Genomic DNA, 19,388 nt, shown 5'->3' on the forward strand with positions numbered 1-19,388 from the left:
CTCTCCAGCTGAAAAGTCCCATTCTATTCAATCATGCCACTTAAGGAAGCTTTTCATATAGCTTTTATTTTTTTTGCACCTATACTAATTCTACTAGAACCTTCCTGAGAAGGTTCATCAGAACGGAACATACTACTCAACTTCTGGAAGCAGCATGTGCCCATCCTGACATATTTATAGCTCTTTTTATTTACCTATTATGCCCAGTAATTCCCAACATCAGACTGACTTCTTGAATCCAAAATAAGCACTAACCTGACAACTTAGAAAAAAACTGAACATTTTCAGATATTGACAGTATCTCTAAGACCTCTTTATGTTGTTGCCATGCTAATTCAGAACCCCTCATTATGTATATAAACTGAGGCTGTATTCCATCATGACTGTTTTACGCTTTGGAGCACTGAATTTTATTTGCTGTGTGTTCACTCAGGGCCACAAGATCCTTCTGCAGCTTTTCACACTTCATTTTTACTACACTGGAAATCAAACTTTTTCATCTCATTCTTTTTTTTCCAGATAACTTATGAATACGTTCAAAAAACACAGGTCACAGCAGAAATCTCACTAGGACACTACTGGTAAAATAAAAAAAGAACATCCCATGACTATTAATTCTGCTCTTCATGTTCTACCTTTAAGTTGGATTGAAGAACCTTCCTAAATCAACTTAGGTTCTTCAGAAGTCTTTGATGAGGGACATTACTCAACCCATTTTAGGAACTCAAGCAGACTCAGTGTCCATATAGTTTAGCTCCTATGCAATGATTCCTTCAAAGAACTCATATTTGTGAGCTACGCTTCTCCCCAAGAAAGAAATGTTAGCTCTTTGCCCACTAGTAGTCTCTTCTTTACTGTGGTTTCTGACAACACATCCATTACAAACTCAAGCTTGCAGGTATATAGATCAGCAGTTTTTCCTAAACTTTTTTCTTCAAAAGTGGCATCACACCTGCCACCTTCCCTAACTTGCATGCTGAGACCATTTTAAACACAGAATACAGATTTTGATCTTTGTCTGACAATCACAAGTGGTTGTTATAACCAGAAGAACTTACACATGTAAAGGATCATGCAGGAAAATTAAATGCATGCGCACAAATTTGATAAGCAATGCAGATGCCTGTCTGGTGGAAGAGCTAAAAAAACCCCCAACTACTGAATTTTCAGTTTGAATTCTATAGTTTAACAATGTATCGTTATATTTAACAGACAACAAATAAAGGAAGATAAGTAAGGAAGCAGATGGAAACATGCTGAAGAATCTCAGGGGCTAGGGGGTTACACAGAAAAGCAGCTTTGACTAAGAAGCCATACTTACTGAATTGCTGCAAGGAGGGAATCTACTACCGTAGAGGAACTTCAGGATCCAGGAACAAGCAAGAAGTTACCAGCTAACAAACTGATGAAGACTTTTGACAGAAGGGCAATAATTTGCATGACTACAATTTTAAGTATCCAAATCTCATGATCACTCCAGTAAACAATTTCTCCTCTTTCTTAGGCTGTAGTCTGCTCTTTCTTTACAGCCAAAAGGGTCATACCTCAACCTTCCCAACTGCTAAAGAGGAGAGGGTGGAACAGGTTATACCTTACAGTTGACAGTTCAGCAATTTCATGCTCAAGTTGCTTTTGAACACTTCACAGAATCACAGGATGGTAGGGGCTGGAAGGGACCTTCAGAGATCATCTAGTCCAACCACCCTGCCAAAGCAGGTTCACCTACAGCAGGTTGCACAGGATCGCCTCTAGGCAGGTTTTGAATATCTCCACAAAAGGAGACTCCACAACCCCCCCGGGCAGCCTGTTCCAGTGCTCTGTCAGCCTCAAAGTAAAGAAGTTTTTCCTCATGTTGAGGTGGAATTTCCTGTATTCCAGCTTGTGCCTGTTGCCCCTTGTTCTGTAGCTGGGCACCGCTGAAAAGAGTCTGGCCCTTCATCTTGACACCCACCCTGTAGATATTTATAACCACTGATGTGATCTCCTCTCAGGCTAAACAGACCCAGGTCTCTCAGCCTTTCCTTGTAAGACAGGTGCTCCATTCCCTTGATCATCTTTGTAGCCCTCTGCTGGAATATCTCCAGTAATTCCCTGTCTTTCTGGAACTGAGGAGCCCATTTGGCTAAACAGAATTTATTAGTGACGTTTCACTATACCTGCTTTATCTCTAAAATTTTTATTGTTCACACTTAAATTCAAGACAGGGCCACTGAGATGTTCTCTGCATAGTAGGGAAATATCCCTAACCTCCATATGAGCAATTACTGTGGAAATGTCACCACATTGGTTTTGTTCGTGAAGCAACTATAATACACTATATTATATCTGACTTGACCTCTTAGCAGAAATAACAACATACCAGATAACTCAGATCACTTGGAAATCAGACTTCCAGTGACAGTTCTGAAAATTATGCTAATACTTTCGGTGTAACAGGATGTCTATCATCCTAAATTCAAGATTCAAATACAAACTTCTCAAGTTATACTGCAGTTTGCTTACTATGTATAGCCTATTCACTAATAGCAATTCAAAATCAAATACATCTATTTTAACATCAGCGTTTCTCTTCTGTGGACTGAATACTTTGCTTTCACAGCTTAACGCAATTTTTCAATTATTTCTTTTATTTCTGTATGCCTTGGTGAAATATATTACTGTGTGAAATATTTTACTGTGTGAGCTCCCAACTAACAACCTGTTCTCCGATGAAAAAAGGAAAAAGGCAAGATGAAGTTAAACTCTCCCCCTTTGGAAAGAGATGGGAAAATCCTGTTATCTGACACAGAAAGTGTCCCCAGCAAGATGTATGATTTCGGGTACCTTAGAAGAAAAACTGTTGTTAGATTTCTAGAAGATGGGATTGCAAATGTGGGTACCCATTAAATGTATTTATCCAACATCTACTTGAGGAACCTTGTATACAGATAGATAGATACACACTATATATGTATATAGCACATGACAAAATTGTTAAGCTGTATGTATCATAGGTCTCTGTGAGCATGTTAGACTTCAAATTTTAATTTGCAAGGACATGGCTTACTATGATACATTGAAATAAAAATTCTTGCGCCAGTTACAAAAATATGTCCTAGCACCTCTTGTGCTTTACAATGAGGATCATTAAACACTGATGATCAGAGACAGCTGATCAGAAGGAAGTAGATTTTCAAGGTTAAATATCAAGAAATGATGGCTAAGCAGATTGTACGACCACAAAATGGGGTTTGGTGAGTTAAAAGAAAATGTGATCACTGCTTACCTAACCAAGGAGACATCTGATAAAAGCAGTCACACATTCCAAAAGAAAGAATCTCTCAGCAGCCATTTTAAAGGAAACCTTAAAATTTAGGCAAGGGGGATAAAGGACACCAACAGTATCTGAAATCTTACGTCACTAGTAGTGTAAACTTTTAAAACAAGCATGCGGTTAAGCCACTGGTATTCCTGATGTAAAGGATCAGCTGTCTTTTTTTTTTTTTAAACTCTTATGGCTTATAGTTCACAAAATGCTGCTTCCATGCAAGGCTAACAGAGTTCATGTCCAAAAAGTGTAACAGAACATCAAAACATTGCAAGCCAGTTAGGTCTCCTAATTTTGTGAACATCAATCTTCTGGTTTTATAAACAAACGCATGCTAACAAACACCAAGCTAGAAGCAGTACATTTTTCAGATTCCCTGTTTTTAATCAAACAGCCAAGCTACTATAACTGTTAAGTTGCTAACTTGCTACTCAGTCTGCTATTCCTGCTACAGATTTGTATATTCACCCCTTCAAATAGTCATAAAAAGAAGGAAGTCATATCTGCAGATAAAATAAAATGCAACTTAATCATATTTAATTATAAAAATCACACTCAGTTCCAATAAGATCTAAGCTTCTCGTATTCTCACAAATCTGTCATGACAAAAACACAATGAAGAACAGGCACCATGGCATCTTCTTTAGCATATTTTTAACCTTTAATTCTGCTAATTTGAATACCAATTAATCAACCTCACAAAGTATGCACAACACTGCAATAAAGGTGGAATATTATGTTCCATAGGCTTAAAATTTATTTTGCAACCACATTAAATTATCTTAGCTTAACACTGTACAAACACATTCAAAATAAAAATCCTCAAAATGTCTTAGCACTTGCTTTTTTATCTAGCCAAAAGCCATTCCAATCCAACGTAATGCATCACACGGTTTATTACCTAATTAGCGGAAGAAATCCACAAACGGCATCCATGTCAAAAACAAACCACTCTTTGGACCTGCACTGGATTTCGTAGTAGCTAGCTCTCTAGGACTTTGTCTTTTAAACTTTTGAAACCTGAATTAAAACAAACCAAAAAAATGACAACCAAAAAACCCCACAGAAAATTATTAAAACTAAAACCTTTATATGACGACAATGATCAGGCAAAAAAAACCCCACCCTCCACAAAACAAAATCCTTTAAAACTCTCCATGAATAAGCAGCTCACGATTTTGAGAACAACCGTTTAACCATTGCCTTGTTCCTTTACAATGTATATTTAGCTGTTTAGAACGTTTCTCAAAAAAAAAAATTATCAAGAAGTCCACAAAAATTCTACTGACAGTCTTCCTATTTCACTATTGATACATGTAAACACAATGCAGAGGACATTAAATAAGGTGGAAAATCATATGTAGAATATAATTTTGTGTACTATATAAAGATGCAAGAGAGAATGTTTCGCCCACAGAGCATCACATATAACAAAGACGGCTCTCTTATATAGGATAATACACATTAATCATTTACTGTCAAATCCAAGTACTAAGACAGCGAGCATGGAAATCAAACATGATGTTATTTCTTTGCTACTTCTTGAGTACTTGAAGTTAAGTTACATATACCTATTTCCCCCCAGACTTTATAAGGGGAAAAATGCTGACATGAATTAGCCATGATATAAAAAAAAAATACAAATGCCATACTGAACAGAAAAATACTTGTCTTGCAAACAAGGACCAGGCAGGAGAGTCTGACAAAAAGTCTCCTACCTTTACATGCACAAAGTAGTATAGCGGACATTGAATTGCTTTTTGCGTCTTCGGGAATTTTAAAGGCTTTGCAATCAAATAAAACTTTGTTCATTTCTTTTTAAACTGGTCCATAGTCTGTGTTTTATGCAGTTACTCTTACTATCTACATGTAGACACTGAAACCGTTTTTCTTCATTTACAGGCCAACATTGTTATTTCATTGACCAAACAGCATGTTTGTTGATTTAGAGAGAACATTTCATGATACCAGACTGCTGTATTTCATCTGACAGTAAGCCAACAGTAACAACTGAATTTCCCAAGTTAGTCATAATACTCTGAGGGATTTCCTTTGTTTGAACAGTTAATCCCTAGGACAACACAAATTAAAAAACAAAGTGGACACTGTTTTACTAATCATTTTGGCACCTCTGTTATCACACTTATCTTTGTTTACCCATTATGTTGTTTTCTGGTCAGCAAATGGACAGTGTTCACTTTTAAATATGAAATTTAGCTTTAAACACGAAGCATTCAGGCACTGTTCCTATATAGGTCAGTAGTAGTTTATAATAAATACATGTGCAAGATGAGCTCATGTTAAGCTTTTAATTCCAGTATGATTACCTTATATTTCTGAAATGGAGCGATTACAAAGATGAGGCACACTTACACAACATTTTAACACTACTACTTCCAAAATCAATTTCTTTAAAGATACACTATTGTCTTTAAAATGCCCTTCCTAACTATTGGCTTTCACAACTGTTTGAAGAAGTTGTGAAAAGAGGAGATGCAAGCAAACACATTAACAGCCCAAAGAATCACCGTGAGATGTTTCTGCACTAGCCCACAGAACAAAATTCACGGTGCAAGAACAGCGATGTTTGCCACAGAACCACAGCTTGTTTTCCCCACTCCCCTCTTCCCACTACTATCTGGGATTTTACTTGGTGGGAGGCACTGCTAGGGCTCTGTGACACATGCTCCCAAAGGATCATTTTTCCAAAATACTTGGGGTTTTAACTGCTTATATGGTAGCCAAAGGGCCTTCAGTCTCCCTGCTCTCGTTCTTCTAATTACTTTTCTTGTAATTATCCCTAATTATGACACTGGAACAATACAAACCATGCAGTTTCTTTCAGTGGAACAAAGCCACCACATACTTCCTCCAAAAGTCTGCAAAACTGAAATTATCTCCTGACTAAAGAGAATCCTGCAATGATCCCCATCAGACTTCACCCACAGACTCCAATCAGACTCCAAGATCATTCTCATGCAATCCTTCAGGTTCAAGTCAAGTCAAAGCTAGGTTTCAACCCTTTTCAAACACATCTGGAACAAACAAGGGAAAGACACAGCTTCTTGGTTCAGATGCAGGAGAAAGCACTCCCGAGGAACACAACTGATTAGGATTTCTTCAAAAAATACGGATTAAAAAAAAAAAAATAATCAAATTAATCTGAACAATCTCGTCCCTACTCATCCCCCAAAATGAAAAGAAGCATACTGAGTTTGATATTTGAGTTGGAGGGGTTTTTTTAGGATAAATCCCTTAGATCTAGAATGACATTTCAGGAGGGAAAGAATGTGACATCTACTCTGAATATGCTCATAAGCACTCCTCTGTGGAGTGCAACAGAGCCACTTTTCCATTTGGTGGTCTGCCAGGTTTGAAGTAAGGACAGAAAGCTGTTCCACATCCCAAATTAATGCCCTAGAGACCAGCTTATACAGCTTGTCTATCTCTAGGTCAGTGGAAATTTAATTATCTGCACAAATGCTAAAAAAAAAAAAAAAAAAAAAGGAAAAAACTGTTTGGGGAAAAAGAAGGGGAAAAAAGCATTTTTGCTCTTTCTTTTTCAAACTGTGAGGAAGATCATGTCCTCTGTTCTTCCCTCCCTTACTTTAGACTGTAATGACAGAGGGAAGGGGAGTTACTGACAAATTTATTATATTAACTTAAGAAAAACAGTATAAGTGATGGAACTAGCTTTCAGACCCATAACCGAGCAAACAAACATTTTTTTTTCCACAACAGCTAATGACAACCACTGTTCCGAGTAGCTGGTGTAAAGCACTATAATTTTATTTCAATGTAGGTAGCAGAGCCATTTTCATTTTACACTGCAATGCAAGAATTAAATGTATCTGAAATATTCGTGCTTCTTTCGAGTGTTGTAACTAGTGACAGTGTTTTCTTCTTGCAGTGAATATACAGGTCACAACCTACATGCTGGAGGAAAAGAAAGTTAAGTTCAAAGTACTATTATTGCTATATTAATCAGATTACTGTACTTAAAAAAAAATAAAGGTTAGTTATAAAGGAACAGTAGGTCTGTGATATGGAGATCAGAACGCAAAGAGACAGATATACAAATTTTTAGTATTTAGAATACGCCTATCCTATACAGGAGTATATACAGAGACACCAACAATTTCTGAGCCATATTATCTGAGGTACCAAAAGCAGTCTGATTTTGCTGGCTGTTAGCAAAAAGCAGCAGGATTTGTCAGCTTAGAAAGAGCACTACATTAATGCAGCTATAACACTTGTGAAATTCTGCCTTGTTCAGTGTCATGGATCACATGAATGCAGCTGTGTATGCACCTTCCTACTGATCAAAATCCATCTACATTCCAGCTGACTCCAAAGCCACCTGTCCAAGAGGAAACACTAAAGGCTTACACCTAGCCAATAAACACCAGATGGACAGACCTGGGTGAAATTATTAAGTATGAATTTAGGCTTTGGGAGAGGCTGGAGAACTTGTGGTCTTATTAAAAATGAACTTTCCTTTTTGGGATGTTAAATATTGTAATTGTAGTAAACCCAAAAATTTTTAAACATACCTGAAAACACTGAAAACCTCCAGTCTCTCCCATGTTTTCAAGAGCTGAACAATACTTGCTTTGTCAAACTATGTCAGCAGACTGGTCTTCCTGCTGGTAAGTACAGCAGCGCTAAAATGGTAGTGGTTATCATGACACACCAGAAAAAAAGCTGTGAAAACTGGAAGCTGTTTCTAAAAAACTGTTTAATAATATTTCAATTTTCAAATTTAAAAAAAAATTAAATTCTTCACTAAGTAGATTTGATAGTTTTCCCTTACACAGCCTGGAAAGGACTTCTGTAGGAATCTAAAAGCACACAAAACTTGTTGGGCAACCACCAGTCCATGACACAAAAGGCAGTAACAGAAATTCTGATGCACACAGGCACAGAGCTTGCAATACCTTCATATTAGATGCCTCCGTTTCCAGTTTTGTTAGGTGATTTGAGTTATCCTCTAGCTCTTGACGAAGGTTGGAGTTCTCCATCTTTAATGCCTCAACTTGCTTTAACAACTGATCATATGAAGCTGCGGCCATCCTGGGCTACCCTCAGCCCTAAAAAAAGTTAGAGAAAATATTCAATTTAAACATTTGGGGGAAAAAAACCAATCAAACAAACAAAAAAACAAATTGATCTAACCATAAAATAATCTCTCTTTCCCATTTACTGTTAAACTTTCCAAACATTTAACTTAAATCCATTAAACCAAACTATTAACACCTAGAACTAAGGACGGTTCAAAGACTCTTTCCAGTGGGCTTCCACTTGGTACACATGATTAAACAAATGAAAAAACTTCATTAACAATTGAATTAGGTATTAGGGGAAGACAAAATACATGAAAGAAAATCATAGCATCATATGAAAGCATCCTTACTATTTGCATTTCAATTATGACACTGAGAAACTATGCAGATAAGAGGCCATATTTAAACATTTTTGGATAGACAACAAGCACCAGCAACCATATCTAACAGACACTGACTGCCTACTTATTTCCTGAAACAAAAGATAGTCACAGATGTTCAAAATTCCTAGCAATAGCACAAACTAAAGAAGATGTTGTATGAATGGCAAGCAGTAAATATCGAGGAATTTTAACGGAAAAGCAGCATCAAACAGAGTAGTAATTAAGTCTTTTGTAAAAATACCCTCCAAGGCATAAAAATTAAAACAAATACACTTACCAAATTCCAACACAAGAAGGGTCATATTACATAGTAGAATAAAAAGATAAAAGGCTATTCTTGCTATCAAGATATCCTATATTATTTTGGGTAATATTGTAACACAGTCCTCGAACACCATCACAATTATTGCGCCATTATAAAGGCAACAGGAACAAATACACCAATTTAAATTATGAAGTTCAGATTTGTTTCCCACACTCCAGACGAAAAATCAAAGTTGTTCATCTAACAACGTAAGTGAACTAAAACATGGCTAACTACCTTTGAAACTTTTTACATTGGAAACTATCAATTTGTTATTCATCAGCCATGCAAGAGAATATAAGGAAGCCTAGCTCTTCATATACATACAAGTTACCCTTCCAACGTCATCACAGGAATTTCCTAAGTATGCAGCCTGCAACTCCAAGGGAAAAAAAAAAAAAGCTTACAGCTTACAGGGCAACATTCCCTTTCATCTTTACTGCAGTACTTTGGAAAAGATGCAACAATTAAAAGCTCTTATTTAGCACTTTTTGTGTATCCTCTCACTAAGCCTTTGAGCTTACTGCTTGTGTAACTCCTTATGTAATCAACTTTGCTCTTCCAGATAAATCTTAATTAACTATTCAGGCTACCAAAGAATAGGTAAAATTACTCGAAAACGTTTTAGTTCCCCAATACAAATTTTGAAAATTGTGCTTAATCTTTCTAAATTTATAAACAAAACGTAAAGAATATACAATGCTGAAGACAGGAACAGTAACAAAAGCTGCAGCGCATTTGATATGACTAGTTTATTTCCTTTTCAAGGAGCAAGTCCTCAAGCCCCAAACACCTGTCCTCAAAGACGGGAGAAGGAAGAAGCCTGCCAATTACAGAACTGTGATTTCCATGACACTACCATACCGATAAACTGAAGAAAAAAATCCCTAACAAATTTATTTTTCAAAATTTGGTCATGCTTTACTGGAGACCTCATTTTCAGAGAAATGAAGGCAATCTGCAACATCTACTGTATTCCATGAATTCTGTGCTTTTATCATCAGGCTGTTTCACCTAAAAAGTGGAGAGCTGTCAGAGAGTTGTAACCAAAAAAAAAGAAATAAAAATCAGAAAGGGGCAGACCGCTTTGTTTCATTTCATGCATTTTTGGTTTTTAAAGTAAGTAACAGTTTCCATTCTTATTAATAAAAAACAACAGTTGTAGTTCACATTTCTTTTCAGAACATACACTGCATGGACAATTCTGCACAAGCCCAAGGAAGGGGAGGTAGAAGTGGAAACATTTTAACATTAGTTGTCATAAAGCAGTATTGTATTGTAATATTGACAGTATCTGTTTGTTTTGACTCAAGTACATCACACATTTATTCATTTACATCTTACTTACAGAAGCGGATGCGTGCCATGTATTTGACAAGCTAGAATATCTTTTCCAGCTAGAATATCTTTTTATCCCATTATTTTAATTAATGATTAGTATGAAAGGACAGGTAACGATAAAAAAAAATACCAAGTTTTTCCATTTTCTGTCCACACTAAGGAATTCTCACCCACAGATTTGGAATGTAAAACTATTAGCAACATAAACAAAATGAAGAAAATGGAGAAAACTGAACAAGGGGCGGAGCTACGGTAGAAAGACAGAAACTGCATACCTCTGATATTTTAAATGCAAAATAAGCTTAAGTGTACTTATGTTAAATGATCCAGTTTCTGAAGGGGAGGTTTGATTTGTCTTCTCTCCCTCCTAGTTCCTAAGCTTCCTTTTGTGTATTTTATTTTCATAACATGGAAGTAGGACATCACCACTAAGAGACAGCATTCTACCTCAGACTAGGAGTCACTTCCTGATTTATTTAAATGTCAAACTATACTCTGTGGGTTTTCAGATAAGAAAAAAAAAATTAAGTTAGCCGATTACCACAAGCTGGGTAATCCAAAACATGTTCATTTTTTTGTTAAATAGATGCCCAAATAGGCAATAAGTGACACTGCCACAGGCAGAAACTCACTCCTGCCAGTTTGGCATCTGGAGGAACCAGGCTGCCTGACCGCAGCTCTGCTGGCCACAGAGGTACCAGTAAGAATCGCAGCAATGCCTGGCAGCTGTTCTCCACTACCAGGGCATTCACATCAGAACCTCAGGATATGGCAAGAATTTTAAACAGAACCTCTCAGGGGTTTAAAAAAACCCAAAAAACCTACATCCTATCTTTTGGGTGCATGACGAGGTTTGGTCAAAGTGTGTTTGCAGTCAGTACATCCACTCTGCAAACCGGACCAAAGGTAGCCAGTCTCACATTAACAATATGACATGAGCCACCTAGACATCTGCTTCTAGTGATGGCTGCCACCCCACTGGCTGAGGCATCTGGACTTCTTGGCGGCACGCAGATGTATGCCTACATCCCTGGCCCCTCCAGGACAATTCTCCTTTTCCCTGCCTGTCATGTATCCAAAGAGAACAGTAAAGTACCTTTTAGAAATAATGGATCTCACCTACCCCAACTGCACCAAGTCTTTTGATACAGTGCCACATAACCAGCCACAGCTGCAACAGAGATGAGCAGCAAAATTGTACGTGTGGTAAGGAGTCGCTCAAAGACAAGATGACAGTGTGCAGTGCTGAAAGCCAAATTGTTGGTCTGGAGGCTGGTTGTTTGCAAAGTTCCCCCCAAAATAGCCTGCAACAGGTATTTTTAAACGTTTCATTATTGACCTTGGCACAAGAAGTGGCATCAAAACCTGCTCCCATAAATTCAAGAGGCTTCACAAGGTCAGAGGACTACATGTAATACACAAGGAATTTGATGAACTGAGAAACGGAGCAGTAGAAATGGTGGAATTAAATAGCATAACAACTACGGTCACTCCTATAGGAATCCCGTCACCTGGAAGCAGCAAACAGGGAGAAGCAACTCGAGCCTGCACAGCACGCGGGCACTGCCTATATGAGACTGGCACAAAGAAAGCAAACACCATCCCTGGAGTTATCAAGTCATTTTACAAAGACATGGGTAGGAAAAGTGAATTTAAGTGGGTGCAGAGAAAGATGTTAAGTGATCGGGGGACTAGAGGGTCTCTCATACAAGAGACTTGACGAGCAAGCCTTTGCTGCCTCAGCACAGAGGCTGGAACAACACAGCTACACTTTGGTATTAGGGAGGGGAAAACACTCAAAGGGGGAGAAAAATGTTTATGTTAAAACACAATACTAACAGAACGAAAGGGTATAAATTGGTCATTTATCAACATGGGCTGGCAACATCCATTAGAAGTCATAAATTCAGCAACATCCTTGCCTAGCTCACCGCACAGGAAGGAACTGGACTTGGCGGTTCAGAAATCCAATCCTGTACTCTTAAACTTCAATACAGAATAACTGTACTTATTTTCATATCCCCAAGATATTTGTATCTTTTTCTTCCCAAATAATGAAATGCCAAAGCATTTCACAAAAGACACCATTATTTAATTTTAAAATGGGGGAAACTGACACAGGTAATGCATGACCACAAAGCAGCTTAGACTTTCCGATGCTGAACACTGAGACAGCTCTCAGGCACTTCATTTGTAGAGTGAAATCACAAGGCTCCACTGCACACAAGCTGTTCCATGTATATTGAGCTAACGCCCTAAAAATTAAAATCTGTCTCTCTTCCAGAAACAGTTTTTACCAATAGCCTCAAACTAGTCAGATCAGATCAGAGTTCAGGTCCCAAAACTGATCCTTGGATTTATGCTCCAGATTATTTAAGTACAAAAAAATTACTGTAAAAAAACCAAAACCAAAACTACAGAACTGGTGGCATCAACAGAAATTGACTGTATCATTGCATCCCCTTCTTGTAATTTCCCAGTGGTCAAAACATTTGGCTTGCAGAAAGAGTCAAACTCTGGACCCTCTCGGCCAGACAGGGTTTACAGCCACACACCACCTCGTTCACAGCAGAAGTAACCAGTCCAACAGAAAGCAAGGAATAGTTTACACGTGGCCCACTAGCCTGAAGCTGTACTACTGCACACACACACACAAAAATACACTTAAGATTATTGGGGCCAGAATCAGTCAAATCAAGAAAAAAATTACTCTTCTTCCCCCTCCACATGAAACCACTACAGTGGAGGGGAAAGGAAGAGGAAGAACTGTGGCCTCCAATACCCATCTCACATTTTACCCACCCAAGGGAAAATGCATGACACATACAACAGAACCCACCTTTGCACAGTTCACTATAGTGCTTCAGTCAGGCTCCCTTTCACACTCTAACGGCATTTCTTCTTCGCAGAGTGGTCATCATTCAAAGGGAGGAATGGAGACACCCCTTTCTCTAGATTTACTCCAAGAAATAACCCTCTTAGAATACAGAAACTTTGAAATTTAATTCCCTCACTGTAAGCAGCACCTAAAATCTAGGTCTCCTACTTCCCTGACCCATATTTCTCATAATGAAGAGGTTTCTTCTCCATCTCCCATCAAAGTAAGGTGAAATTATGACAAGAAATTTCATGCTTTACTGAATCAGCACTTTGTGTGAATATACACATCAAAGAAGAATTTCAAGCTGCATATAACTCTTTTACACACTAAAATCAAAATTAATGAGAAGCCTAAATTTATGCAAACATACTGTTAAGATTTAGATATGCATTTTTCTACATTAAGGAAACTATACCAGTAACAACTGCACAGAAATCAGGAATTTAGAAGAACCCTTTTTAGTCTCAAATCCCAAGAGATAAGAAAAAAGTGCAATATTCCCTGAAAACTTATAATTTTTTTATTGATCAGAGCCTTTTTATTTGAAATCAATAAGCATATATATTCAACGTACCCTAAAGAGGTTCTACTTAAGAACCCCAAAAATTAACTAAATCTCCTTATGAAAATATTTCAGGGTCCTGTTACTATTTTTTCATCCATAAAAGCTACCATTGTTACCAGAGCATCCTATTTCTAAAAAGGAACTTTTGTAGAACAAATTAGTCCTCATTTTTTCAGAACAGAGGCTAAAAATAGTCTAAGACATAAAACCCTACTATGTGGTTTTTCAACAATAAGAGAGACCTGGCACTGTCATTATGTAAAGTTAGGTAATACTTTTAGATAACTACAACCTATTTGTTTCAATTTTAGAAATCTTCAATGGAATAATTATTCCATCACCGACATTAACTGCCTGAGGGCGATTATTATTTTTGGGTTTTGTTAACAAATAAGTTGTATGGCTACTTCAGACATCAAACTCGGTGAAAAAAGGCAAAACTAGTTTCCTTCAATAAGACCCAATCCAAAAACCACCAATGTAAACTAAGGCCCCTGTTCACATAATTCATTTTGGATTATGAACTTTGTTGAGAGTAGTAAATCAGCTCTTCAACTCTCTAATAAAACAGAATTTAGCACTCTACTACCACCACCAGTAGGCAGATGTGCTCCTGTGCTCTGTAACTGAAGATTTTTCACAATGCAGGTTATCTTCTTAATATAACAACTTGTAATCATTGAATCTAAAGTTCATTAATATCTAGACTATAATTTAGTAAGGTTGGAAAAGACCATCTACTCTGATTTCTTTCTACATCCACAAATTTTACCCAACTCTTCGGTGCTGAGCCCAATATCTTGTCCTTATTATTCTTCACCATCCTGTCAATTTTTGTCATTCATTCCCATGTGACTAATGGAAATTGTTTCTTCAAGGGCACGTCATGCTGAATTCAGGGGGAAAAAAAAACAGTCATACCATCATGAGATTTTTCCAATTAGTTGATCTTAAAGACATTTAAAACCAGATTTTATTTTATTTTTTTTTTATAGAGCACTAGGTGTAGGGGTTCTAGCTTAGAAGCTGTTAGTGCTAACGCTGGTAGGGCTGGTAGGGCTGCACGGGTGCCTGCCCCCAGCTGTCCGCCCTACCCATCTCCACAAAGTTCCCACCCAGGGAAGAGAGAAGGGCTCAGCTGCTCAAGTGGCAGCTGCCTAAAACACTGCAGATTACTGCCTGACTACCAAGGTAATGTGAAATAGGTGTCGGTTTAATTTACTATGCTGGGTACACAGCTATTTCCAAAAAGAGGGGCAAGGCTGACAGACAGGGGCAAAAAATCCAGCACAGCTGTTCTAAGGTAAGACAGCCCCACATACTAACTTCAGCCTTAAATGGACCATTTTCACATAGTTACCTTTATTGATACACTCAAGAGAATAAAGCGACAGGTTTTTTTTGGCTGTTCTTATTTTGAATGTATCAAACCATACCACATTGCATTAATTCAATTTCTCTGTTGACTGAATCCTGTATCTTATTTTCCACTATTTTGTTTGAAGCTTGTCTTCAGGTTGAATAGTTAATATGTAAATATCCTTCTGCTTGTCCTTTTTCAACTCTGGCAAAATATCAGCACTCTAAGTACCATGTTTAAGAGCTTATCAAAAATGAGTATCAGTGGGCCAGGGATTGCCACTTCAGTCTGAGGCAAGCTTTTCAGGCTTGCTGATTTAAAAATGTTTATTCTTCACTGGCATTGTTTAATACTCTCCTTTCCTACCCACTGAAAAATACTCCATCGCCCTGAGATTGCAAAAGTCCATTATCCTGATTCTTTCCAGACAGAGCAGAAAAATTGTATTTCTTCCTTCTCCAGCATCACACTGAATGACTATGTTATTTCTCCACCTGGTGATAAGCCTATGCTTTATTAAAATGGCTTTTGTTGACAACATATTTAATCCTCCTTTACCTACCTGCATTTAAGAAAAAGCGCCTAAACTTCTAATCAGTAGCAGCTAGAAGGGAGGCTATTTTGTTTCGGTTTTCCTCATCTGGTCCATGTGGGCACACAAATACAATAAGGAGTCTGAAAGTGCTGTAAAGCTTTGGGAGTGGTTAAAGAGAATCAAGAAAATACTCAGTATAGAACGAGAGTTGCCTGTGAGCAGAACAGCAGATCTGGTGGTATCTTCTGTTCGTGTTCTCATTCGTTCTGCGGTAGCATGCTTAGGTCATCAGACAGATGCAGGAAGGAGTAGAAAACAGCCATTACAGAAAACTGTTCTTCATCAGCTTGTTTTAGCAACAAGGGCTTTGATATCAGAAAGCGGACGGCAAGTTATATAACACTACTCATTTTAATAAATTAGAAAAAGTGGACATTCAAAAAAACTGACAACAAATTATACCAAACGGTAATCTCTAGGTTAGGTACCCTCTGAATTCCTGGGTTTTTCAGCTGCATAGAAAAAACAAGGACCAGATGAAAAGCCATTACTATTATCAGTTATCCTAATACAATGTGTGAGAGGGTTAGTCCCTTTAAAAGGAGGCCACACAATTTTCTCTAAACCTTGGCTGCATCGAGAGGATTTTCTTCTTAATTTTTCTATCCACTTCTGCATGAAGGTTATCTTTGTGGACAGTAGACTAAAACACCACAGTGTTACTATACCTGAACTTCCTAAATCCTTTTGACTGGGAAGGGGGGTAGGGTAGAGAGGCTTTTTGTTTTTGTTCTTCCATAAATGAATTCATAAACTTGGCAAGAGCTCTCAATTCATTGTTATATTTTGGGATACTTCCTTAAGTTCAATACTTGGCCTGTACTCACCAACCATAAGCAGAAGCATGGTCTGTTGTATCTAACCAAAACATAACTTGGCTGATGAAGGTTCAAAATAATAAGTGACCCATATTCTCCACATTCCTTAAAAAAAAACAGGAGACGGAAAGAGAAGATGATGGTCTGAACTCTTGGCTTGCCTTCCTCATTACAGGTCATGTATGATGGGGGTCAAGGGTGGGTGGGTGTGAGGAACAGAAATGACCCCATGTTTAGGATTTAACTAAAGAATGCTAACAATCAAAAAAAAATCCTATTAATACAAAAAAACCCCAAAACCAACAAACCAAAAAAAAACAGGAGTGAAATTCAGAAGTCATATTTTAGGCTATGAACAGTCAAGTTCAGCTTTTATTACACTGCCAAGAAAAAAGCCCCACTTATTCCTTTATAATTCTGGGTTGGGAAGTTCCTTAGCTGGTTAGTCATGCTGCATTCAGAATACAACTGTGAAAATACAAAACATGATTTGCATTTAAATACTATATTGAACACAAAGCAGTCCAGACATCATTTGAATCATAACTTATATTGGACCAGGGATGATTCACGAGCCTGAACACTCATTCTTCATGATGATCATCTTTGCTGTTCATGACTAATTGCATATGCCCTCACTGCATATGACTTGTTCCTGTTTACTTTTATATTTCTCGTAATCTTAAGAATTCTGGAAAGTTTAAGCTATTAAAAAGTCTGAGACAGGTCTTCATTTTCCTATTTCAACTGAAAATGCCAATTAAACCCAAACCCCTTAACATGAAATAAATCAGCTTTAATTAAAGAAAAAAAGAAAAATTATTCTTTTATAAAAAGAAGCCTTTCCCCTTATCGGGTAACCTATAAGGGTCATCTTCAAGGTTCCCTTAAGCACTTGTAGAGAAGAGAAGATCATTTGTCTTGCAGCATCTGTTCACACAGGTCTTGCATGAATTTTAGAAAACCACCAGTGAAGACTTGGTCTTCACTGACAATAACTTACAGTCACAGCATATCATTAGTAGTATAGCCTATTTTAAATAGGATTTCTTTACATTGATGAAAAAAAGATTAATGACATTTCATCAACACAAACATATTACCAACCAAATTAAGACACATACTGATATCCAACATAAGGATTTAGAGAGCAAAGGAACTGATTTTAGCCATGTGCATTTCCAACTTAGGCTGCATTACTCCATGCTGATGATATACTAATACTGCTGATGACATACTAATATTGTACTATGATGACAACATGTATCAGAACATTTATCATAACTGAATATTCTGTACAAATGTTTCGGGAAGTATCACGATAGCATTTGAGGGACGTCGTTTAGGAAAGTCTGCACTCATAAATAATTTACAGTATTATATTTTAAAGTGATCTTTTGTTCAAGCTGCCATTTTTAGGAGTGTGACTACTTACAGGAACTTAAGGAGTGTGACTTCTTACAGGAACTACTCTGCTTGTTACACAAAACAATACTGAGACTTTTTTTTTTAAGACTTAAAAAGGTACAGGAAGGAACATCACCATAATCATCATTGTAATCACTACAGTGCTTTTCTCACCCTCCTTCCTTTCAGAAAAAAAGTGGTGAAAGCACCTCTGCATCTATTGTATCTTCTAATATTTAAGAAACTGTAATGAACATTCAAAATCTTAGAGCAGAAACACCTAGTATCACCAATTTACCTTTTGAAACCAGTTATTCCAAATGGCAAGTCTTCAACTGATGTTTTAAAACTTAGCGTCATCCAAAGGTCTCTCACTAACAGACAGGAAAGCTATGATTCTAAAAATAATGGTATATATAGAAACTGGTTTGAAGACATATTTATTGTAAAGCAGAAATTTAAACTCAGCAAGTTAGACTTGTCTTCATCAAACCTTTTTTGTGCATCCCTGTATTTAACAGAACTGAGAAGGGGAAAAAAATATTTTACCAATTACTTTGAGTCTCCTGAAAAATACAGGAGAGTCTGGTTCCAGGAATCTACTTTCAGTACATATGTATTTTCAAAGAACTGTAATTTTGACAAAATATTCATACATCTATTAACTGCACTAGAAGTAAGAGAAAAATGTGCTAAATAGTAAAAAGAGAGTAGAAAGAACATTAAGCAGCTCTTTCAACAGAACAGGCAGCAGAGGGGGGAGGTATTTAAAAACTGAAATTGATCTATATTGTATTATTCATGTATGCACAGTAATTTACTGAAAAGACTTGCATGCAAACCAAGCAGCTGTACGTTTCTTGCTACGCCTTTAAAAGGCATCTTTCAGCGTATAACTATCCAAATCAAGTCAAAACTGGGCTCCACTGATCCCTCGAAGAAAATTCTACCAAATGAAAAATGCTCCTTACAGGGCACAGCCAGGGTCCTTCATGTAAGTCAACAGGAAGAATTTAAAATCTTGACCCAAACAACGAATACGATGAAATAATTTGGCAGCATACGTGTCTTCCAAAAATTGCTACACATTTTTGCAAAAGCAAGGAGCGTTCTGCTGGCAATGACCTAATTACTAGAATAAAAGCTGCGTCCCTGACAAAGGGAGAGAAAGGACCCACTGCTTCATACATAATTTATTAAGATTTCCCACAGCATTCAGGTTAAGTCGCGGACCCAAGCATCTCTTTGTGATGTTAAATAAATTTGTAAGAAGTCAGCGGATCCCCGGGCGCACCGAAGGCGCAGCGCTCTCCCCGCAGCGCGCTCCCGGCCCGGCTCGCCGCCGCCCGGCCTCCCTCCCCCCC

General features: G+C 37.5%; 1 protein-coding gene across 1 annotated transcript in view; it reads right to left on the reverse strand.

Moving 5' to 3' along the window:
- APC (adenomatous polyposis coli) overlaps window positions 1-8,401 on the reverse strand; it is a 61,913-nt gene extending 53,512 nt beyond the window's left edge. The window contains 1 exon segment of the mRNA XM_009893814.1: window positions 8,245-8,401. Coding sequence (XP_009892116.1) covers window positions 8,245-8,379 — 135 coding nt within the window. The 5' untranslated portion in view covers window positions 8,380-8,401.
- Window positions 8,402-19,388: the final 10,987 nt, after the last annotated feature.

Source organism: Charadrius vociferus, unplaced genomic scaffold (genome assembly GCF_000708025.1).
Source record: "Charadrius vociferus isolate BGI_N301 unplaced genomic scaffold, ASM70802v2 scaffold158, whole genome shotgun sequence".
Taxonomy (NCBI): Eukaryota; Metazoa; Chordata; class Aves; order Charadriiformes; family Charadriidae; genus Charadrius; species Charadrius vociferus.